This window comes from Dermacentor andersoni, chromosome 10 (assembly GCF_023375885.2).
Source record: "Dermacentor andersoni chromosome 10, qqDerAnde1_hic_scaffold, whole genome shotgun sequence".
Taxonomy (NCBI): Eukaryota; Metazoa; Arthropoda; class Arachnida; order Ixodida; family Ixodidae; genus Dermacentor; species Dermacentor andersoni.
The window spans coordinates 95,210,187-95,235,693 of record NC_092823.1 but is presented as its reverse complement, the minus strand read 5'-3'; the positions used below and the strand labels follow the sequence as shown (position 1 = coordinate 95,235,693).

At 44.4% G+C, this 25,507-nt stretch overlaps 1 protein-coding gene across 1 annotated transcript; it reads right to left on the bottom strand.

Annotated features, from left to right (window-relative positions):
* Positions 1-5,408: 5,408 nt before the first annotated feature.
* Positions 5,409-24,458, bottom strand: LOC126545998 (rab-like protein 2A). Its single transcript, XM_050194048.2, has 8 exons — positions 24,107-24,458; positions 15,617-15,646; positions 15,421-15,500; positions 15,008-15,087; positions 11,594-11,705; positions 8,618-8,715; positions 7,829-7,912; positions 5,409-5,696 (listed from the first exon to the last, which is right to left on the bottom strand). Exons 1-8 carry the CDS (start codon positions 24,229-24,231, stop codon positions 5,622-5,624), a joined length of 684 nt encoding a protein of 227 aa, XP_050050005.1. The 5' UTR covers positions 24,232-24,458; the 3' UTR covers positions 5,409-5,621.
* Between the last annotated feature and the right edge of the window lie 1,049 nt (positions 24,459-25,507).

Genomic DNA, 25,507 nt, shown 5'->3' with positions numbered 1-25,507 from the left:
ATGCACATGTTGTGCCAGCAAAGCATAAAGCTTCCTCCCTGGCAACGGACTGCTGCTACGGAACGGCTTTGAGAAACCCGCACTTATTTTAGAGCGAAGCTGTATAGCCCTACCATCCAAGGAAATTTTCGTGCCGTAAGCAAAAAACCCCCATACGTGGGCCGATCCGGGAGATAATGCAATACCGGGCGGACCCGCGGCAGAGGTGAAGCAAGCGTTAAGCACTCCCTATACCTTCGCCGATCTTGAAGATGGTGCAATACCAGCCCAACCCGCAACTGAGGTAAAACTGGCGTTAAGCACTCCCCATACGCAAGCCGATCCCGAATATAGTGCGATGCCGGGCCGACCCGCAGTGGGGGTGAAGCAGGCGTTAAGCACTCCCCATACGTGACCCGGTCCCGAAGATAGTGCAATTCCGGGCCGACCCATGGCGGAGGTGCAGTTCGCCATATAGGGGCCCGCCTACACAGCTTCGCTGGTCATCCTTCTTCACAGAGTAGAAGGGCACTGAGTTTTTTTTCTTTTTATAATTGGTTTGTCTTATGCCCTGGGACGGAGCATTGGCGGACATGCGTGGAATAAATGAGGAGACAAAAATGAAATAAAAAAACTTAGAATGGGCGCCCCTGGTTCACGTCAAGTAAACCGAAAAGCAAGGTCAGTGGAAAGGGGCAATATAAATTGCGGGAGCTATTCTCTTTAAAAGCTTAGGCGTAGGCTATCTTGAGCTACTTGTAAGGGAATGCAGAACCTCGTGTCAGTTAGCCTCAAGGAAAACCCCTTGGGGGCTTTTGTTGAAAACACCGTGGAAAGAAAAGGACTCTTAAGCTGACCGATGGCACTCCCACCATGATTTGTTTCTACAGCGCTTCTGACTGTGATATTTGCCTTGGGGTATCTTCAAGACTGACATTGCATTTGAGTATATAGCAGCAAAAGTCGCTGCTGTCGCAATATGCTGTGACGAAGTAGGTGTGAGCGTAAACGGAAATGAGGGAGGGTTGATCATAAATGTCATCCAACCCACAGAAAAATAAAGAAAAAAGAAACCATGGTTGTGTTTTCTGATATATATCGCTATACTAGATATCTTACTTGTGCCCCAAGCGCTTTTGTGACTCGAAATCGCAAAAGAACGCTGCTATGCGGAAACGCTTTAGTCGAACACAGCACCTTGACTTTTCGTTGCTGGTCTGTTTTTTTTTTATTGCTACAGTAGGAGACTACTGATACACGTTCCTTAGCTTATACATTGCTTCATTTTAGTTTCTAATTCCGCCCTCCATGCCTGTGTAAAAATAATTAGGAACCGCACTAAGTGCCTGATGCGTCCAATGGAAGAGTAGTACACAAGCACCCATGTAAAGCGTCACGTAAATCACTTTTTTTTTCCGGCTAGTCAAATGGTGCCGAAACAAATTTCTGACGCTATGCGTAGTTAGCTAGATACGTCAGCCTTTTTGATCGCGATAGCGTGTCGGAACTCAAAGCTAGCGATTGATTACAGTGGCTATCTTCACTATGAAACTATCATTGTGTCTTTTTCTCTGTGAAGGATGAATTTCGTCAAAACACAGTTGAGATATAAAAACAATTACGGATGGAAATCGGTCTCTGTGGTAACTTATTGCTAAAAATAGAGAGCTTCTGATAAAAAGTACAGCAATTGAACGATGGGCACAATTCAATCTAAAATCACGCACATCTTGACAACGCCAAAGATTACATAGTAACAATTCAGAAATGCTTCTTTCTCGTACAGTATCAAATGAAAATACCTATGGCTTCAATATTCAAGGGACTTTATAAAGAAACATAAACCCTCGTGTTCTCGACGAATCCTCGACTCGATGCTTTTCGTTGAGTACGCTGATGCCTCTTGACTGGAGAAGACGGTGCACGCGTCAAGAATTGCCGGAAATGACCATGAAGCGCCGTGACCACTTCTGCCAAGGGGTGGCATAGCAATCTCCTTTCTTGAGCCCAGGTTGAATGCTGAGTGCAGGGACGTTGTATAATATTGGGCTGTATCCGTGTAGCCCGTTCTATGAAAATTTCAAAATTCTATTCCCGGTAACCTCTTGGTTATAGATTGATCATTCCTAGACAGACTTTACATAAATGTCGCATGAATCGTATATTGCGCTAGAATCCTAACGCCGGTACGTCAATGTGAGTCCCGTTGCTGTTCCATTGTGGCTCAATAAATGTTTTTCGCACTTGTCATGCTCAGTAAAGCACTTTTTAAAATACAATGCTGCGGCTTTTTAAGGAAAAAGAATGTTAACTAGGCGCGAGCACAACTCATGACGTCAAGGCAATTTGATGAAAAAGCATTGGAGCAAATGGAGTAAACATTGGTGCATTGGAGAACGGTTATTTACTAACGCCACCCGACAATTTTTTTTAATGTTTAACATACTTTTAACATTACTTGCAAGGCCCTTGCCACAGATGCGATGTTCAAAATTGGTCAAGCGCACCGAAGTTGGCCCTCAGTCGCTCCACCAACGTACGATGGCTACGAGATGCCGTGCTTGCAAATGATTATCTATAGACACGGTAAACGACACTGCTGATCCCGCAGTTGCGTGTGTGGGCATCCATATGTGGATCCCTCGCGCTCATCATCATGCGCTTACGCAAAATTTTGTTCAGACTCTACTGATTTAACGAGACCCACATAAAATACTGTAACTACGACACAGCGACTGCTCTTAGCACTGTTGCGACTCCTCAAAAAGTTAAATGATGTGGTTTTATGTGCCAAGACCACGATTCAATTATGAGCCACGCCGTAGTGGGGGACTATGGGATGATATTGAGCACCACGGGTTCTTTAACGTGCACGTAAATCTAAGTACACGGGTGTTTTCACATATTGCCACTGTTCTGACTCCTACAGAAGTACACATGGTTACAAATTGACGTTGCTAAGTGTAATATTGTGGCACACAAGAAAAACAACTGGCGTCCTTCTTACTGCTCTACAAAGCTCGAAACTTGTATAGGTTCATCAATCTTGGGTTTCTGAGACCAAATGATATTACGTCCATGTCTGCAAAGCGATCCCGGCCTTGTTATCGAGTTCGAAAGTTACGAAAATCTATATATGACATGTTCTGCGTCGATTCAGGCTGATGCGTATGATAACTTTTCTTCACTCACAAACTTTTGTTTTTTCAAGCCGATATGCCCAGTAAGATTTTCAAAGCATAATTTTCCTAACTGTTTGGCTAAAGGAGTTGCACGTATTGCTACTATTTAAGTCATCTTAGCATGGTGAAATTTGTGGAGAAACCGTGTGGTATATTGGGTGTTTTCTTTTGAGAAAGGCAAGTCTGCAAAAGTCACTCCTAGCCATATCAGACAAAGCAGGATAGATTCGCCCCAGTGGAGCGAGTTGGGATATGAAGGTGGAGAGAGTCTACGGGGATGTGTGTGTACTGTGTGTGCCTAGTAGACTGTTCAATAATGCTGGTGCTGATTGCCTAAAGCGAGAAGGAAACTGGTAGGAATGCCTCTTTGCAGCGTTACGTTTGACCGGCGGGGCCTGGCGATCTTCGGGGAAGCGACCGTCGGAAAGGCGCCGCGATGTCTGGTGCGACGACTCGCTTTGAAAGGACGACATTACGTTAGTCCCCAGCCCATCGGCGGCACCATGGCTGCGGCGGCGACTCGTTTTGTAAGGAGGATAATGCGCCGCGTCCCTAACGGAATAGCACCGAGATGTCTAGACGCAGTCGGCAGAGCAAGTATTGTTAGTTTGTGCGCCGACACCGCCACAGTCTGTTTGGAGCAGAGGAGCTCCGGGAAGATATTTTGCGATGCCGTCTCACGCAGCTTAAAGGTCGTCAGTCCCAGTCGACTCTGGGATAAAGAGGCGCCTGCTCGGGGCAGCACCGTCTCTGCGAGAACCCTCTCACCTCGGTGTGGTCAGTGAAACCTGTGCGGAAGTGAGTGCGCAAACCCTCCTCCTCAAAGGCGGGTCGGCGACATTGACTCTGGACGCTCCCATCAGTCGAAGGTTGAACGGCCGTTTTCCCTCACTTAGGAATCTGGGGAGGACAGAGTGTTTATAAGCAGGCGTGGCGCGGCTGCTGAGGGTGCATTCCTCTTTCAGTGATGCTAGACTGATGAACTGTAACGTTCTCATGCAGATACTGTAAATAAATCTCATATTCCTCGTTCTCGATGAGAACAAGTCTCTCCCTTCAACAACGTCCTCAGCGTGGATAAGTTGGACGACGGCATGGGCCAGCTACCATCTATTTCATGCCCGGCCCCAACCATTACAGTCGCTGTTACTCCCTTCTCAGCCAGTCAGCTCTCTATATAGCTGTAGCCGAAATGGATATGTCGGCTTGGTGAACACTTACACAATTACTACCGCAGGTGGTGCAACTGGTTGAATCGAATGGGCGAACGCCTCGTGTGTTGAGTGTGGTTGCGGTGACTCTACAAGATATGTGTTACTGTCATACCTACACTGTAAAGAGACGGGCGCTCGCAATCGCGATGGCGCGCCTTGGTCAAGGCCGTGATCAGAGCAAATCATTTTAGAATGCAGACCTCATAACCTTCGCAGCAGAAGTCGACGACGGCAGTGTTGCAGGTTTAAAAGGCCAACAGACCATTACAAGCGGCTGTAGCCTGAAGTGGTGTTCGCTCTGCTACGAGTGAAACTGAGCCGTGATAGTATGCGGTCATAGTGGCCGGTTGTGATCGTCTTTCTGTGCTCGATTTTTCTCTCGCTCGATACTTCATCTTTTTACCCACTCCTGCTTACTGCGTATGGTATCGAACCGGGTTTTCCCTTCTACTCAATCTCGCTGTTTTCCTTTTCCTCCTGTATCTCTCTCTCTCTTTCTTGTTCCTTAACGCTGATGCGTAAGCCACTGTTTCGTCACTCATGCTATAGGTAAAATTTGTGAGGCATACGCGCTCTTAGTTTTACGCTACATTATTAAATAATGAGTTTTGTAACATAGTACAAGTGTTCAAAATTTTCCACAACTTTATTTATATTTGAATCGCTCGTAACTTCTAATTCGATATTTTGGAGTTACGTCCCAAGTTTTCTCTATGAGGTGACAAATATTTGTGCTTGTGGCGAAAAATGTCAATGCAATTGGCCCGGTGGTGGCATAATTACAGTTTCTCACGAGCAGCTGATGGGAAAAAAAGCAAAATTAAATTTTCTCCTGATATCGTAAGTTATGCACCATCGCGCTGTAAATTATTTTAGCACCGAAGAATTAATGCAACGGACTGCAATGTTGGAAGTAAATAGTAAAAGGCAACCTAGTTAGACAATGTACGAAAATTGATTCACTTCGCCTTAGCGTAGCTGCACTGTAAAGGTACTCCTGATTTATTCTTTCCAGCAATAACACGAGAGACAATTTAACACGTTTTAGCTTTATTTACACATATTGGCTCATGTAAGCATTCCCTATAAAAACCTTCTTTAAAACAATTGCACTTTATTACTGTGCGAATGGTTATATGTGTGTGTATATTTCACAGCACCCCGGTTTCAGAGAGTATTCGGCAAATTGCATACTCAAAGCCAGCACACTTCGTAGCATTCGTTCTACCGTCATCTTAGTCTGGTCTTACACGGGCTTCACAGATGCGCTCCCGCCAGAAGTTGAAGATGTGTCCTCAGTTTCGCCTTCACTGCTGAAGCCCTGTAATAATCAACGGCAAGGGTTCAAGCGCTGTGAAATACAGTATCAGCCACTCTTAAAGGTAACAATTAAAGATTTTTTTCGAACATTTCAGGACCATTTTTTGTTATTTGAAGATTATGTGGCGTCCTAGGTAAACCTTTACCTGTTATAAACTTCTGCTAGAAAATTCGTGTAAAATTAAAGGTTGGTTAGTACCGAACCACCAATTTCGCGTACCCTTTAACGGTGAAGAGCACTGTAGTTTCTTCTGAACCGGCATTTATATGGCTTACTGCTAGACTTCAAAGTTTAGCATTTTGTTAGCGACGTTCTCATGTGAGAAAAGCAGTCGGAAAGGGTGTACAAAACAATGCCTTTAATCTGCATTTCGTTGCTTTCGTGCGTCGTTATCGCGCCAAGAATCTTCCATCAGGAACGCATACCAACTTGCGCCATTCCTGTCACCTTAGCACAAATATTGACGTTTAAGTAGTTTAACCCGCCCCTTGTACCCGCATTTTGTGAAAAGGCCATGTTACTCCTAGTCGGTCTAGTTCTGCTTTATCTAAAGATACCACTACTCGAATCGCCACCTTTTGTCAGTCCCACTAAGCTTCTCAAACCGAGACAATTATTGTAGTCCTTAAAGCAAACGAACGCTGCTAGAAAAAAAGTAGCGCCAGTTCAATCGTTTTCATTCAGAGTCCCGATAGAACTTGTATATTTTCATGGTATTATAACAAAAGCACTATGATATAACATGGTCATCATTACGTTAAGCAGCGTCTTACTTAAATAACGCTTACAACTAAACATCAACGAGTAAAGCATGAGTTACAACTTCATTTTCGTCCTAGAGATTTGAAATATCAGCAAGGGAAACTGTCATCAAGCATTTAAGTCAAAGATACTCGAGGGTGTTGCTACGCATGAGTAGCTTTAATTTTTTTCGTGACGGTTCTTTTATCTAAAATTACATCCGTATTGTGCAAGACGTGCTTGGTGTATCCTAAAGTTTGCTGGCGGTTCCCAAAGTCCACAGCTCGACAGCCATCTTTAATTAGCTGGCACGCGCGACTTGAATAGTCTTGAACTACGCTCCCTAAACTATGTGCGACTATGGTCGATTATTTTGAAACTTAAGGCGACGCGCCTACAAATGCGCGACCAAGAGGAACTGTGCAAGAAAATTAGACGACGGCCGACTGTCGGGGTGCAAAATAGTCTTCACTTGAAGGTTGTTTTGCTCTGTGGCTGTCAATTGGTAGAATAAAAACATGTATGCCTGGCCGAGTTTCAGCTTCTTCACCATTACACCAGCATGAAGTTATTTTTTTCGCAAGAATACCCTACGCCGCCAATAAGCAGACATCGATGTGTTTTTAATTTGCTGTTTTAAAGCGAAAGGTCTACTAACCACGTCGAGCCGAGTTTGGCTGTCGCCAGCAGTTTGACCTTCATTTAAACGCAGCTGCGCCGCAGCCTTGGCAACGCATCACGTGACTTGCCGCGCCGAGCTTCGCCACTGCTTCCGGCTTGGCGCATGCGCTCTCCTCAGCTGTGTCGCCGCCTGACCACGTGACTCGCCGTGCGCCTTGCTAAGAGGAGCGCCGCGCTCGCCTAGTCAGCGCGAGTTTGACGATGGATGAGAGCGAGGCCGGGCCGTCTTCTCTGAGCGTTGCGCGGGAGCGGGAGGCTTTGAGCCGTCGTCGCCTACTGGCATCTGACCACACGGCGGATGTCGTCCGGCGAGCTGCTTCACTGGAGAGGGTCCGGAATGCAACAGGCGTCGCACCGTCCAGATCAATGTAGCGACCGCGTTCGCGCCCTGTCCGTTTGCGCTTCGACGCTGCACATGTTCGCGGAGTCTCTTTGCATGTCTAGCACTTGCCCTTTCCCTGTGGCACAACAGGCGTCGCACCGTCGAACGATGCGTGTCTACCCAAGCCTAATCACAGTCATGTCTAATCAGCGACCTAGGCACAGCCGTCATACCTGGCTTAACGATGATTGTATACCTAAGTATAAGAATTACAACTAAATTAAAAATTAACCAAGTGAAACCAAGACTTAACCAGGCTTGCATACTTAGGGTTAACTGAGATAACCCGCAGCCAATTTTTTGAGAGTATGCATACCGATTCACATACCTCCAATTCTTGCAGTACTTGGTCGATGAAATCTGTGGGGTCCTTTCGGTACCTGTATGCTGCCGCGATGGCATCTCGAAACATCTAGAGAAATATAATAAGTACTTTATTAGAAGGCTCACGACGGGAATGCATGAGCAGGGTAGGAGGATCTAATATAAATGATAAAAAATGAACAACTTTAGGACCTAAGAAAATAAGTGTGAAAAATGACCGTAGTTATAGAGCTTCACTACACACAGTGCGATGTGGAGCAGTGGTGGATCGATTTCTTATGTTTCACTACGAAAACTTGTAGCGCATTCTTAGTAAATTATTTATCCTTGCTTTCCTGCTTGTCAGAAACATGACAAAGTTGTTAAAGGAGGCCTCATCAGGTTTGGTCATTCAGCGCAAGCACGCGCCGTCAGGAATGTTGCAGGAATAATAATAAAAAGGGAATGGCGCTTGCGGAGTGTGCAAAACGGAAGGTGTGATCGACTACGGTGGGGAGGGTAGCTAGTTTCTTGATGTCGTAATCTCAACACATCACTTCCTCCATAAAGCATTAACTCTCTCTTTGTTGATTTAATTGTATTTTTATTAAGCATCTGCTATCGATACGACCTTTGAAGAATTATTCATAATATGCACTTCAGAAGGCGCTGTAATATTTATATCGTTTAACGAAAATTTCGTATGGGGCCCATTGAGAGGACTCTTAAAGACGGCGCGTCGAATGAGCGACGTTATGGAAAAAGCAACAAAATTCGATAATGCTTAGACTTTTCCGGCGGGTGTTGAGCTCACCTTTACTACGTTGGTGCCGTCAGACGCGGACACAAAGTAGAAAGGCATGCCGTTTTTCTTGCCGAAGTTGAAGCTCTTTTGCACCACAGTGCTATCAGCTGTAAGGGGACAGACATTGATGTGAAAGTGTGCCGCATACTATGACACGATCAAAGAATACACTATTTAATTACTATCTGATTTTGTGTGCTAATACATTGATATAATGGTACGGAATATGGCTGGCCGGGCTGTATTACGCACATTATTACTTTCTAGTTTTCTGTCATTATACAACAACTTGAGTGCGGATTTCGTGCTCGACTGCCAAGTTTCGGTAATTGCCCTTTGTGCTAAGTTCACGCTGTGATGTAGCCGTTAGGTAATTGAAAAAAAATTCTGAAAGCACCTTGTTCTAGAGATACCCTACATTGCTCTCACAAGTCCTTGTTAATATAAGAACACGTTCTGGACATATAGTGTTCAAACCTCGCCGATCATTTGTGTTTGTAAACTACAGCTATGGGCACGTGTAATGAGGCGAAAGTTCAGAGACAGTTCACAGAAGTCTTTGGTCATAGACAATGTTCTCTACAAGCCACTACTTCCGTTCTTGCATGGAGAGGGCCTCAAAGTTTTCACCTAAATACGAAGGTATGCTTCATGATTGGGCGACCAATCTTAATTAAAGCGGCAGTATTTTCTATCAGTCATCGCTTATTCCTGAAAGCATCGCTTCTTTATACCTAGTTTGAGCTGTATTAATAATCGTGCTGACTAAAGCCCTTTTCAAAGTTTGAAAAAAAAAAAGAAAGTATTGAATAGGCGCCGGTTTTGAAGGCGCTTTGCAGAGTTATTCACGGGGAAGGTAATATTACATGCGCTTAAGTTCATACGAAATTTTATGGCTAGTTCTTCGCGGCATCAATCTGTATATCCCTTTCAAAGACGGCCTAAAGATTTCTATACGCAAGTGCGTTTTCGCAGTTCTGTCTAGTGGAGGCAAAAAAAGAAAAGTAAAGGAAAACATGGACATAATTATCGGGGTGAACTGAACTTCCTGCTTACACTATTTGGCTAGAATTCGCTTCTTAGTGCTGCGCGTTTTGGCGCCCGATAACATTGCTGAAGGCGCGTTATCATGACTGACGAAATTTTTGACGCTTCGCGTTTAATAATAGCGAGAAAACTATTTTTGCTTGCCTCACAATGCATGCACCGAATAGCTAATTCTTGCATTTGCGTTGAAAGCCGGCGACTATTCTTATTTTTTTTTTTTTGCGGGAACAGAGGGCATTACTTAGTAAGCAATGAAATCTTACTTTCTAACGTTGTACTGATGATTAACGAGGTGAACGAAGGTACCATCATATGAGTCTCATTTTCATGAAAAGCAGTCGGCAGCGTTCCTGAATAACGCAGTGCCTCTTAGACAAGGTTATCCACAGCCAATCATAATTTGTGAAAGAATGGGAATAACTTACGCAGTCAGTGTGTCCCTAATTTTACAAAGGACGCAGCAAACTATTCTGCAATGACAAGTGCACCTGCCGTAGCTCTCTCATTTTCGTGGCTCATTCACTGACCAGAAATCCTACGTTCGTTCTCAGTGTCTTTGACTATGTTCCCTCCATTAACGTCTAGGAGAAAACACGTCTGCGTTTTTTATTAACTGTGTTTGAGAATAGGTTGTTACCTATGTGTGACGACGGCTACTTCTATTCTCTGAGATGGCGTGTTTGCTTTGAATGTTGATGGTACACATAGAAAGAAGAAAAACTAGGAGCTATCCTGACTTGATACAACTGAGGCTACAAAAGTAGGCCCTACGCATGATAATGTCATAGCAGGTTTAGGTATTCTCACCACCGCTCTCAGCCGTCACTGAACGCGCTTTTCAGAAAAGTCAATAGGCTGCGGCCGTAAAGCAGCACGCGCATTGAAGAATGTGTATATGTTAGAGAGATGACTGGAGTTGTTCAAGCATAAAAGAAGGAAATGTGCACAGGGCGGTTAGCAACGCAATCGAACGCGTGACCTATGGATTAAGAATTGCGGGGAACCAAACGAGATGAGCCGAGTAAAGCTAGCGCAGGTTCGTGCGTTGGGCGAAGTTTTTGTAAAAACGGGGGCGAGCGATGAGGGCGGTTTCACTAAGAGTTGGCCTGCGAATAAGGCTGTCTGTGTGATGTAATGCTCGGTCCTAGCTTTTCCGTGGTACTACCTCACCGCAGTTCAGCAGCTCCGCACAACAATTGCTGAATTTTGGATCTATGGCTTTTCGATGGGGGCGAAATGCGAAAACACCCGTAGTACTTACATTTAGGTGCACGTTAAGGAACCCCAGGTGGTGCAAATTTCCGGAGTCCCCCACTACGGCGTGCCTCATAATCGCGTCGGGGTTTTGGCACGTAAACTACCATAAATAAATTTTTGGATCGATGGCTTTCGGTTTATCACTTTCAGTGGATGCTCAATGTCTGAGCTAATGGGCACCACAGCCGCCACTGTAGTCAGGTGTGTCATGCTGGACGCAGCACCGTGAGTAAAAGTATTTCCGAAAATGTTCAACGGAGAATACGGCACGTTATCTCCGATTCTTGAGGTGTGCAACGCCGAGTGCTGTGGTTATGAGGCTCCGCCCAACTCTGAATGAGCAAAAGATGAAACTTGCGCACTGCTTTGGAAATAATAGCCAAGCGGCCCACATAGTTTATTTTTAGTAGTTAGTTATATGGTACCTGGTGGTTATACGTATCTGTCATTTTGGCAGTTATTTTCATCTGCGATCTGAAGTACTTGATCCTGACTACACACAAAAAAAGCTAATTCTCTTATTTCGAAGGTCTGTTTAATGTCCGCTGGAACATATAACAAGAAAAAAAATTACGTCAGAATAGCCTGCACTATTCTGCGGTCCCCGACTGGACAGCTGATCATCTGTAATGGGTCTTCCGGTCTGGTTACGTAAGGAGAACGTAGTGAACAAGTGCTTACCATCAATTTTGTTGGCGACACAAAGACAAGGTATTGCTGGCCTGTTCTCTCTAAGCTCCTTGTGCCAGTTGGAGAGGTTCTTGTACGTGATCTTCCTAGTGACGTCGAATACCTGCCGAGTAAGATGAGATAACTCCTCTCATTTAAGGTTCCCGAGCAGATTGCGTAACCAAGAACCCTAAGGTCTGCTTGAATTTTGCTGTGGCCAAAGTGGCGTGCATACAGAAGGGCGACGGTAGCTTCTTGCGTGCTTAAGCTAAAGCTCTCTAACGAATCGTCATTAGTCGGAGCCGCAATACGAATCATAGCATTCCTCACACGAATAGTGCATTGATATACGTAATAATAGCGCATAGCTTTCTTGGCTCTGTCACCCATTTGCGTAGTGGTGAGATTTAATACAAGAGCGCCGATGTAAAACGGTCGTGCTCACGCTCAACCGAGTGAAGTGGCGCGTCGCTGAGAGAGAATTGCCAAGGTATAGATAATGTGCTGCAGTGTTCAGGAAGCACAGCCCTCCTCTTCTGCAATAAGGCTGAAAAGCGAGCTAGTTGGTTTGACTTCATATGTGGAAAGCTTTGCGCACATTGAACGAAGACAAGTCAGTCTGCGCTGGTCCCTGTGTCCTTTTCTTGTCTTCGTAATGTGCACAAAGCTTTCCTCTTCTCCAGCTGCCCTCTACCCTCTGGTCGCTGCGGCAAAGGAAAATAGCAGACGCCTTCCACACCGGCACTCGCTCCGCTGGAGACAACACATACACGTCGAATTGGCCTGCTTGTATACACCGCTATACTATTGCTACATATGTACTGGTTAACGGCTCGGTTCTCTATGGAATAACACAATGAAACAATACAAACTACCTCGATATCCTTATTGCAAAAAATTTTTGCCTTCGAGAGCCATCATTCTTTTGGTAAATTGCATAGATCTCTTGAAGCGTTTGGGAATTCGCTTGCATTTACAATCATTGTCATATGCTTCGGCACAATCTTTGTCTTATAACTTGTGTTATACAATACACTATTAATTTAGTATAACCTCTTCATTGCCGAATAAGAATGTGGCGATAAAGAGCAACTGTTTAAAATGAATTTTTCACACTATTTCAGGAGGTCAAAGAAAAACAAAGTGACATAAGAAGGAAATTGGAGCGAACAAGGCGTGTCCAGAAGTGTTGACATAAGCTGTGAATACATCTTGTGAGCTGCTTGCCGCCATTCCATTTTAAGTGCCGCCATAGCCGGCATACGGAGCTCTACCGCGGAAGCAGGGTAAACCTTGGTGCAGGCTCATAAATGGCCGCGATTTGAGAGCCTTGGAACATTTCTATGAGACGTACTTGGCTTCGGAAAAAGTGTCCACGCATTTGTACACTGGTATTGAAGAGGAAGATATGAGAGAACGCTCTCAGCCATTTGTTTTTCTTTCTTTTTTAGACCGCTGCATCAGGTGACATATGGCGTCCTCCTTTCTGAAGGGAAAAATGCGCACACCTTTAATACCTCACCACTTTTAGCTGAGCAGTACTTGGCTTTAGAAAAAGGGTCTCACAAATGCTAACACTGGTGGCGAAGATGGTAATATATTACTCCTGTTTATGCAATCGAGGCTAAGGATTCACACAGCCATGATCTGTCCCGTACCGCCACTGCCACGCTGCCAGTTTCCGCCAAAGGAAAGCGTTTTTTCACCTCTTTTTCCTCAAAAACGAGACGCCGGCGACGTTGAGAAATCGGCCAAGGTGATCGGTATTGTGTTCTTGGTCAGAAGCAGGCGAGAAAACCCTTTCTCCCGAGAGAAACGGATACTGGGACGTTGATGGAAAAGGAGAGATGATGGTTGTGCGAATCAGACTTAAAACGGAAGGAAATCTAGTCTGAACTGTACATCGACACACGTGCTTGTTTATCTTTCGCCGGTGACCGTTTTTCACCGGCCAATAAATGCTAAACTATAACGCTCAGCGCAGGACGGGCCTGTACGTATCGGAAGTGTAAAAGCTGACGCGCTTGACCCTCTGACCAGATTTTCGACGATTTCCAACTGTGTTCGCCGCTTTCTTTGAGCTTTGAGTGTAGCCTGTTTTTCTGGGAACAGGTTTGCCCAGTAAAGTTAGTTTCACGATTCACAGTTTTATTACTGTGTCCTTGACCATCACTACCAGGGGACAATATTATTTCATTAATCATGAACCAAATGATTGTACTAGGGCATATAATTTAGGGCAGGGGCTGCCGAAACATTTGAGAGAAAAAAATAGATCTTAGACAGTTAAATTAGAATGTGAGTTTTGCTTTTTATCTCCTTCAGGAAAATTTAGATCATTTGATGTCTGGTATAAAGCAGCCACCGTATTCGTTTTATTTTGTTGCTTGTGAAAAAAATCGCGTTTCTTCTTTGAAAGCGCTGTATATTCATTTTTCCTCCAGTACTTTCAAGAATGCTGCGAGAAATTCACTCGTGCTAGCACCGTCATGATTAGCAGGCGACATTTATAAATGTTCTGAGTAACCAAGTTCAAAACATAGGCGACGAGTTAGCCACTATTTTATTAGTGCCTGTTTAGGCGGATGTCTCAACTCACGTTTTGTTATTCATCATAATCAAATATGATTGGCTGTTTTTGAGCTAGTCACGCTCCGTGCAATGACCCATGGCTTGTGAACTTGCGGGCTAAATAGTCATTTCGCCTTCAGGACTTGGATCCATGAGATGCAGTATGCCGACGCCCTCTTCTCAATAAGCTTTTAAGCCGTGAATAGCACCAGAAGGACGATTGAGTGGCGTATTGAAACGGGTGTGGCATTAAAAAGAAAACACAAATGATGGTATTATTGGGGCCCGACAAGGAGGACACTACTTGCCTGTCAGCTCGGATGAATTATCCCCTGAATGTTATAATTTTCTTATACTGCACGGCGATAACTCGTTCACACCAAGAAAATTGCTGTAACCACTTCCCTGCCGGCATGGCTACTATCAGTTGACCTCAAAACTAAACGTTAGCCACAAATGGATATATTTCTTTTTTGCCCCTCCTTTCTCTAACGCGTTTCAGCTATTGAGAGTAGAAAAATAAATAAATTATTAAATTATTAATTAAATAAATAAATAAATATTATCTTGACAGGCTCACTGCTGCGTTCTTTTACCCTCTCAAAAGTACTATTATAGGTATGTCTATTTGCATGCTGAGGTGGCTGATGACAGTGTTCTCACGTATATCTAAAACAAACAAGAAAAAAAACACCCTGTTTGTTCATTCTAAAATGCATTCAGTCCTTTTTTATTTCTGCTGCTCACGCGAGAGTGTGTTTTCTGTATGCCGCAAGAATACGTTTCGAATTATAAAATGCATCACCGTATATGCTCAGTATAGATATCAACTGAAATAAGCAAATGCAACCTTACCAGAATACAAGCGTCTGCCTGGTGGTAATAGGAAGGGTGAAGCGTCTTGAACCTTTCTTGGCCGGCAGTATCCCAGAAATCTGGAACGGCGTGCGGTGTTTCTTTTCGATTGTCCAGAAAGATGGCGCTGTCAACTATTTCCTGCTAGGACAAGGGAGGTACGTGCAGCTACTGGGTTCAGTGGTTTTGAAACACACACCCAGTATGCCTTAAACATAACTATTTTCTTAACAATTACGTGTCTCAGGCGTGAACACACAGCTGGGCCTACTTCGGGAAGAAGCGACGAAATGTCACTGATAATTCAAAGTTAAATGGCACTTTGTTTTTCTTGCGCTATACAACCAATGCCTCGAGGGCACTTATGTTGAATTTAAATTTTAAAAAAGCTTTGACGCAATAGTGGTACTTACCAACTATAACTGGTTCACCATCAACTTTGGTCTTATGGCGTAATAGCGTTAATGCGTAGGTAGAAACTTGATGAGGTTTGCTGAAAACACAAGCGTTGGGATATCAAGGTTAAGGATGAAAAAAGAAATGTTTGCGTTCATTGGCCACACTGGGGGAAATGATTGCGACTCCGGCAATCTTCGCGCAAAAGGATACTAAGCGTCCAGTAGAAAGCGTTCCACGAGCCTGCGTAGCACAGAAAAAAAAGGAAGATTACACAGCTCAGCTTCATTGAGACTATCATGAAATCAGTAACAGCGTGAATTTACTAACGTGAACGAGAGATGAAGTAGCAACATAACGAATCTTTGAGCGCAAGCAGGATGAACGTGACCTACAGTTGCGCTTTAGTAGTACGCCCTCAAGATCAATTAATCATAACACGTCTTATTGCATACAATAAATTTATCTTTATACTAAAGGAATGAGGCATTGCTATTACCATTCCGCGTACGCTTCTGACAAACCTTCCTGAAATTCGACTTTTCATCACAACGGCAAATCGTTGAGTCGATAAGCGATAGCATTCACGGTCATCCTACTTCATTCACGAGAAGTGCCGCGGAAGGCCACCTGCTTTTACAGATGAGAACGTTGCGTGCTGCAAGTCTCTTCATCATTTTACGGCTCTGCACCTTCGAAACTGAGAACATCACGTGACTGCCGACGCTGCACGCGCGCATGAACATGCATGCGCCAAAACACCAGCCTTCTCGCCTGACCACTGACCATCGCCGTCGACTTGGCGTGATTGCGCTCGCACTGAAAGCCGATCCCGTGACCTCCAACACTAGGTGCGCGGACCGAGCGGACTCGTTGGGCGCGGCAATGTAGGGCTGTGCGTGAGTCGTCTCACTCGGAGCAGCGCGGTAGTGGTGACGACACGAATGATCAGGGACACACGCATAACTGCTATCTCAATAAAAGGAAGTCCCCGTGTATGAACAGAAAAATACCTGTATTCAGTGCTACTCCGTAGGGCTCACAAAAGTGAAAGACGTGTGCTGGCTGCATGAGCTTCCAGGTTATTTTTTTGACAATTCGATCACTCGTGGTCAACGCCCCGTAAGAACTGCAAAATATTTCGAAGCGTTCAGTGCGTGGTGCGCTAGTATTCGGTGGCTTGGCAGTGTTGGTACGTAATTAATAAAGGAAAAATGAGAGATCCACCCAATCGTAGGAATTGCTACAAAGAAAACCCATACAGGTTCCTCGTAAGAAAAGCTTCGAGATTGAAGAAAAATTCATCCTGGTCCTGGTCTGGAGGCAGCCACTCTACCATCTGAGCCAACCAGGCGGCTAGCTGGTGAAGGAACAAAGTCGAACTTATCAACAAGTCTAAGGAACCTTGCGAGTTCCTGCAAAACTATTACATCAAACTTCTGCCTTTGCTTCGAGTTGTAGCAATCGAGGCAATTGCAGCGATTGCGTGCCTGTTTTATTTTCCCTTTAATAATTATTTCTCTCCACATTGCTGGTTTCCGCAAAACTATTAGGTCAGAGTTGGTTGATACCAGAAAGCCAAATCTGAATGCACACCCATTGCCAGGAATGAGTCATAACGCCACTGTCAAGAATAGTTTCTATGAAACAGGGATATTTTTGTAACGAAACGTCGTAATACTTTTACAAAGATATCAGTTATTGGTCCTGGAAAACAGGCAAGATGCAAGCTCGTTGAGGCTAGAAATCCCTACACCGCATTATGGAAATCCCCGCTGATGGTAATAAGTTCTTCTAACGTAGTGAACACAAGAAAGCACCCAGTCGCCTGCGCTAGACGGTCTTGTTGGCAATCGCAGATCTCCTTTCTTATTGTGCTGTTGACGTGTCACCCTGGGGGGGCGTTCGCGAGAAGTCGGTCATAGGATATACGCACTCTCCTAGTCATGCATGATTCTTGTCGATTATTTTGATGTTTCCGAAAGTTATCACGCATCGCCTTGAATTTCGTGCACCGCAAGGAATTCTGATTCAGGAAAGCTCACATATTGTAATGTAGTGTATTAATGTTCCTTCGCTGTATCGAAACGAATGCTTCGTAGTTATTACGCGATTGGGCTCCCAATCGCAGAAACCATACCGTTAACTTCCAACGAAATGCGCCTAGTTTAAAGTATTAGGTTTGAGTTTTCAAGGAAGAAAACTTCAAGGAAGTTCTGAAGTTGCGGATTGATTTGCCCTGTTAACTCCATTTATGCTCACACACCATTCGTATTCCGTGCTCTGGCGAAATAAGCGTGTTTACGGTCGATATTCCGCAAGGCTTGCTTAGCTCGGCGACGGCACAGAAAAAGAAAGAGCAGCATGAGTGTTACAATGATTCACAGCACCGATTCACGCAGAGCAGGTCGAGGAGTGCGTGATCATCGCAACCGTTTGTCTTCGCAACGCCACTCGAACAACCTGATATAGAGCCGATCGTTATGCAGGGCGACAAAGCGAGACTCGTTCACCGAACGTGTTACTTCCTTTCGGCGGCGAAGTAACTTGCTCATTGCCAGCGCCAACTCAAACGTGACAACTTCCTTGTGCCTGTCGTTTCACTCAATTCCCTTTGTCTCACGCACGCGAAGAAAGGTCAAACATAAGTAAAATTTACGACGGTACATGATCTGTCAATATTGCGTGAGGAAAGAGCTGTCACCGAGAGCATCAACCGTCTTGACCGACCAAAAACATGCGTCGTTTCAGCAAGGCATAACCTCCGATCCATCAATTTGGCTCCGACACGTGGATGGTTAAATGTGATGATGCGAAGCATGGAGAGCAGAAGTTGTTGAACGGAATGAATGGGAGCCATACTTTCGGTGCTGGTCGAACGCTTCTTCTCATCATATACTCAGTGCTATAAAAATTATATAAATAACGGACAGCGATTAAACATTTCAGAACTTTAAAGACAACATCGTGGTAGTGAGTAGGGAGGTGAGAAAGTGCCAACGTAACTAACTTTCACGTCAAAGGTAAAACATTGCCTGCAATTTTGGAAAGAGCCATTGCACTCGAGAAGAAAAAATTGTCGTTGGAAATTCTTACACCATATGTGCAACAGCTTTATATAGCTTTATATGCAACCTTTATATAGCACAATTTTAGTGTGTTTGGATAAGGCTGCGCATTAACTTAATTATATACTTCTTTTTCGAATACAATCATGAATGGTAAATAAGCTGCCAAGTGTCCTTGTTAATCCGCATTACTTTGTAAAAGTTGTTTAATATGGCTTGGAAATAACTGTTCGTCATGTGTCGATCATGTCGCTGGTGGTACCCAAACCTTTATGCAACTAATGTTTCCTTTGCAAAGGCGTAATTAGTCACCATCGTTTGGGACCGACCGTTAGCGCAGGCACACAGTCTCAGCACGAGCGGCATTTATGAGCAAAAGCGCTGGAGAGGACCATCCACTATATCGTTCCAATCCTTCTCTACACTTAGCCTCTGGAGCGAAAAGGGAGCCACCCGGCGACCTAACAGCTTGTCATTATGTGTGGGTCATAGTAGGTCATGAAGCGGTCGACGTTGACTATATCTCGTCCGTGACGGCGCGTGTCCGAAGTTGGTTCAACTTGCTGGATCCAGTAGTTGACCGGAGATGTGCGTTTGACGACGTGGTAGGGGCCTTCGTACTTGAGCCGTACTTTCGACGGGAGCCCAGATGCAGTGGAAGGTAACGAGAGCCACCCAAGCGCCCCGGAGAGGAACGTGTGCGCCGAAGTGGTGTCACCACGGAAGCTCTTCCGGCGCTCTTAGTCATTTGTAGTAAAGGCCCAGGCAAGATTGGGACACCTTTCGGCATGTCTGGCTGTGACAGAAAAAGGCGCACACTCAGATGCATGCGGCTTGTACGGAAGTATTGTGTCGATTGTGTGCGGCGGGTGACGGCCGTACAATACAGAAAAGAGTGAAAAGCCAGTGGTGCTCCGAGGGGCGCTATTATAGGCCTAGGTTGCGAAGGGAAGACTAGCATCCCAATTTGTGTGGCCGGGAAGCATGTCGCCAAGCCTACGGTTGAAGCGTTTTGCGAAGCCGTTCGTCTGCGGATGCTAAGCAGTAGTTGTGCGGTGCCGTCTCTTTTTAATGCCAGGAAATCAAACGGTCCTGAGCGAAAAAGCCGGCATTTAATTGTGGTCTGTAGAACCGAAATGACACTTAAGTTTTCATTAACTGCGATGTCAAGCCACGTGCGCGCCTGTATGGAGCAGAGCGGGCGAAAAGGGACATCTGCTGCCGGGCAAGGTGTTGAGTGAGGAGGGAGGACATCGCCGCGACGCCACGTCACGCTCGGTCTCTGAAGCCTGTTTTACCTGCGCAAGCGCTCACCAGATTTGTAACGGCGGCTCGGTAATCGGCATGAAGAAAAAAAAAATGTATATAATAGCAGAATACGTCGGAAAGAAAAAAAAACTTTGGTGGCAGTGAGTTTAGAATCTACGACTCCACGCTGGGCTAAGCGAGCGCCACCTAGATAGCAGGTGTGCACACTCTGCTTTATGACATCGTGCTTCTTGGACCGAAATCTTCATTTCCAAGCCCGACATGACTAAAGTGGTGACTTAAAAATCCCCGCAGCTTACCCGTGACCGTCCCCATTAGATTATATGGCCGTCCGGCATGGTAGCATGCCGTCACGGATCAAAGTGCATCGGTGGACATGGCGGCCCATTGACGGCCCAGCCGCAAGAAAAGTGTAACCAGTGCCTCGGTTTTCCATCAGCGAAAGAAACAATTTGTTAACCACCGACTCGCCATGTGCTTAACAGCAGGGTTTATAGCCTTCGGATGATACGCGCTATGAAAGTTCATGTTGGTTTGCCTTGCTTGCCTTAGCCCCGAGCTTAACGTGTCGCGTTAAGCTTTGCTTTGTTTTGTACTCCTCACTACGTTATCTCTTAACCTGCGCAAGTTAATTTGCTTTTTAGTTTACGTGTTTATGTGGACCTTTCAGGCGTCTTTTATCGGCTAAAGGTACGTAAGTGAGCATGACAAATGTGCTTATCTTCACACCCGTCTTTTACCTTGCCTTCAAAATAAGAACATCAAGGCTGTGGTACGGATTCTCTGCCACTGCTCAAGAAATGTACTGCCTTGACCGCAAAAAAGGTGCTGCCATCTTGGTCCAACAGTTAATAAAATGGCTCAATGGGTCACAATAAAGTTATTATCCGAAATTATAATACTTCTCCTTTACTACTGGAAATTAAAAGTGATACTTAATAGTAACCGCAACGATTGAATGTGCACTTAACGACGTATTCACAAGACCTGCACAACAATTAGAGTGAGAAGAATATGCATGGTGCGTTCGCGTAAGGCTTGCGTTACCGTCAATGCGCAGTGTATCCTCTGCGGAGCCATAGAATTGTCCTAAACTTCGTAGGTCTAGTGACAATCAACCTATACATTGTGAATTATGACGCTGTAATGTGGCTGAACTGAATATATTTTGTATTCTCTTGGTCGTCAGACATGACCCCTGCAATAATTTCTTTCTCTCATATGGTGCCGAAAATCACGATACTCCCGATTTCTATTCTTACCGAGTCTTTTAACGGTTTGTATGCGCTGCTTCACCAGCAAGGTATCATGATGGTTTGTATGCCACTGTGTGAGGAGCCTACATGACACGACGGATGAAAAAAAAGAGAGAGAAGGGAGCGAGAAAGAAGAATCTTTACAGATTACTGCTGTTGGCCAGGTTTCAACATCTAACATAGCACCCCACATATAAGCAATTATAATATTTATTACATGCACATGCAAACGAAAACAACCTATTGTATCACCGTAAGATGTGACCTTTGTTGGCGCAGTGAAGAAAGCACATACTGTGTTCTAATAGCTGCTGCGCACCATAAAAATTCTTTTTGCAGTTCAAGTAAGTAAGTAATGAAACAACATCTCTTGTATTAAAAAAAAAAAAAAAAAACTTTCTGTGCCTGAGGTTGGCACCCCAAAACATGAATAACACATTAAATAAATAAATAAATAAATAAATAAATAAATAAATAAATAAACAAATAAATAAATGGTATATTTAAATGAACACCTAATTAAATATATAAATGTGCACAAGCACCCAAGAATCAATGCAGAAAATCGCCAAGGAAGTAAACGAACATTGAAGGACGTGCTGAAACGACACGACCTGATCGAAGGCAATGAGCCCATCGTCGTGCCATTATCGACATTATAGGAAAAGGAGCAGAGCGCAATTTCCGGGGAGGTGAATAAACAATAACGTTTGGGTGCCGAGTCACGCAAGCCCTGTCTGGCACCTGTCTGATCGTCTACGGAATTGACCAGAATACTCAGGCACCGAATACTGATCTTTTTTTTTATTTGGGCACACACAATTTTTCAGGTGCGCTGTACGAAAGGGCAGCATAATTTACGATAAGGCGGCGTTTCTAGAAGAGTTCGAAACCTTCACTGCCTTACCTATTTCAGGAAATTAAATATGTTTGCCGCACATCATATACCTATAGTTGTTAGCTTATTTCACGGTATTTCAGCGTGTTTCGCAGAGTACCAAAACGATACCTATGAATAATAGCATAATAATTGTGAGAACAAAAGTACAATATAGTTATCGAGGGCAGGTCCATTTTATAAGGATGCATCTTAGAAGTTGCTGATGCTGGCTAAGTATATCGATCAAGCGGGATAACATTTGTATGCAGTGCGAAGTTGAAAAGCGCTGTAGCAACTACCAACGAGACACTAAAAAGCAACACTCAATCAGCATAGGGTAATGGACATTTCCTTGAGAACTTTATTTCTGTTAATTTTCACGGTTGCGCATTGATTATTGAAAAAGAAACCGAAGGTTGAAGTCAATGTTATTTAAAATTTCTTGCCGCAGCGCTTCAACCAGCACGTCAATGTGAGGTCAGGGACATCGGAGTATTTTTTAATATTTTTGTCCTTTTGGCTCAGTAAAGTTCTTGAAGCTTGCTTAGTGCAGTCTTTGGTTTGCTTAGAACATTACTTCATAATAAGCGATAAAAAATTTAGGCGCGAGCAGATGCCGTCAAAATCTATGGCATCATGGCTTGCTGGCGTGGAAAATTAAAGGTGGTGGCGCCACTAGTTACTCATTTCTGCGTCTTCTCATGGCCAAAAAACGCCTCCTCTATCGCTAAGAATGCCGTTTTCAATATTGTTAAAAGCCAACTTAGTAATGCAGATCACGATCATTTTCTCTTCAGTGTCGCTTTATCATCGAACCCTTGATGCACTAGCTTACACTTTACGCGGTCAGTAGAACATAACCGTTCAAAACAGTCAATGTGGCTTCATGCATTGAACATCGCTTTGAAACTCGAGATCGAGCCACTTTTTGAGATGCTGTGCTGCACGGATCAAAACGCTTTATGTTTCTGCGTTAGAGGCATATTCGCAAAATGAAAGGTATGAAAATGACAACGCTTCATTTGCCTAAAAAAATCACAACCATTTATTACCTTCTTTTCGTTACCTATATACGTTAGACTTTGATAAATTTCCCCTTTTCATTCCACATATTCCGCCTGAGTTCTTTAGAAACTCGGTGAAGAGGTTGTTTCACCACCACATAAAGGGTATGAAGGATGTATCTACCTAATTGGTAAAAGAGAACGTAATGTATTTTATAAATTAAAATATGACTCTATAATTCAAAAATTCTATGAGATCTCTTGATGCTAACCTTCAACGTTAATGCACAAATTTTCAAAACATACTCGTACCACAAAATTACACATACAATTACACATATAATTGTAGATGTCCTTAATTAGCTGAATTCCATTCTTTGTGGCCTATTAGCAATTTCGTTATATAGCTTGTGAAGTAAGTATTTGTGAAGAAAAATTTCGGCAGTGGGCTAGTTGCTAAACGCACTTGAGTGTGTGCGCTAAGACAACAAAAGGACCAGACTGGAGCGAGCACACAAGCACGGGACACGTAACGGGGCAGTTAGCGCTCGACGTCCAGGGTTTGTGTGCTTGCCCCCCTGTGGCCCTTTTGTTGATTTAGCGCACATTTCCTTGTAAGCATTCGCTATTTAAATATCCAGAAATATAGCTTCGAAGTTGTGCTCTCCCTTCATTGTTCTAGATAATTTTGAAAAACAGCCTCTCTAAGATGTAGATGACGATAAGTTTGCCCTTGAGCCGGGAACTAGCTGCGCGTCACGCTGCTGATTAATAATATATTAAAAGAGTGGTCAGTAGGGATGAACATATATGATCTGCAGAGGACGCCAAGGTGATAAAAGTAATAAGATATGTAGTTAATTACGGTTTCCATTTTTACTAAGCGAATTTCCAGAGGTAGCTGTATATTTGGCTAAAAGTGCAAAACCGAATAAGTCAACAGAAATATTAGTAGGAAGAAAACAGATAGATGATAATTTCTTCAGAACAGCATTGCTGAATCACTTCCAAAGTACACGTTGTTCGGCACACGTGACCAATGTTTTCCTCCTACATTTTGTCTCATTTTCTGCTGAACAGTGCTGTAGCTTTGAGCAGGTCCTCGTACTTCAAAGACGTACACTGCGTTCCTTGGGCGTCTACACGTCTAACGTGTCAATGAGACAAGTACTCGCATTTGCGCAGAAGTCACGCAAGAACAAACTAAGCATTGAAGAAGGTCTCACTTTGATTTTCCCACAGCACTGTCGCCCAGGCAGATCACCTTGAGTTTCACGTGTCCGTCGGCGTCATCCGCGCCGTGCTCCAAGCCCTCCTCGGTGCCACCAGCTTCCATTGCTCCGCCGGCCATTTTCCGAGATTGGCATGCGCGTCAACTGCCACGAAGACGACTACCGCGGCCGTGGCCCGTGCTGCGCGAGCGCGCCGCAAACAATCAATGATGAACAGCGAATAACGCAGCACGGCCGGTATAGAGACGCCACGATGGAAACCAAAAAATCTAGGACCGCATGGACAGCGGGCAGTGGGGCGTGACGCCAGGTGTCCCGATCGACGGGCGCTATGGCAACGTCCCGAGCTCGGGATCGGGTGGTACTGGCGGCGCGCCAGGCAGCGACATCTGGGGAGTGTGACGAAGGCTTGACAGGCGAATGACATTGCCCGGAAATGCATAGCGCGAAATTCTACCTGTTTAGAACAACAATGCGTGTCGAAAAGTGTGTAATTGACAATACGTCTGCTGTTTACAACATGACAGGAAAACTTCAGCTGCTGATATTATTTGTGGCTGTCGGTGCTTTGTCTTAAAGAACATTTCACAGACCAGTACCACACTGTACGGGTATATTGTGCTCTCTTTGTCTGTGTGTGCGTGTGTAATTGTGTATGCGTGCGATTCTGTTGAATGCATGGGTGATAGTGTATGTGTATGGATGCGAGCGTGTGTGCGTCTGTTTCTGTGTGTGTGCGTGCGCACGTGCGAGCAGTCAGTCTGCAGTGCTGAACAAGCTGAAAGGGAACACGTAATTACTCTTGAACTAGGGAACAGCGGGAAAGATGAGGTCGTAGAAGAGGCCGACAACAACCACACGTTGTCTCGTGCACGTCCTCGTCCTTCGCGCTGTCCCCTAGTTCAAGATGATCAAACAGCTCGTCGACATGTTCATTTTATTAGATGAAATTAGTGATGGAAGGATCATCAATGTATTGTCGCATTTGTGTTATTGAAAGAAATGGATAGCATAGCAAATCAGGTGGTCATCTAGGAAATAATGTCCAGTTTGTGGGCCTTCCTTTATTATCTATGGTTCCATGTTCGCCTTAAGACTAATGCGCTGCTCACTACTCGCTATATGGTGAGCTAGCCAGGCGTACATACGTCATTGAAAGGGTCCATGCTTTATTTTTAAATAAGGAAAGAAATATAAAGTCAGAAAACTTTCTACAGGAAACAGAATATCGTGAATTGACATTGCAATCAGCCTGCCTATAATATCAAATTCCACTGCAGGCAGATATTAACGCTCGACCGCCAATTCAAAAATGATATATTTTTTAAACGTTTTAACGTAAATGTTTTTTGCAAAGCTATTGCTCCAAAAGTCAAAGGAACGCTGCCGTTATTT

What these genes read in the sequence shown, in the direction of transcription:
- LOC126545998 (XM_050194048.2), bottom strand. Translation starts at nt 24,231, where the DNA reads ATGGCCGGCGGAGCAATGGAAGCTGGTGGCACCGAGGAGGGCTTGGAG. An exon ending in AGGCAGACGCTTGTATTCTG is followed by an intron (nt 11,706 to 15,007) that starts GTAAGGTTGCAT and finishes CTTACTCGGCAG; the next exon opens with GTATTCGACGTCACTAGGAA. An exon ending in ACGGCACCAACGTAGTAAAG is followed by an intron (nt 7,913 to 8,617) that starts GTGAGCTCAACA and finishes ATATTTCTCTAG; the next exon opens with ATGTTTCGAGATGCCATCGC.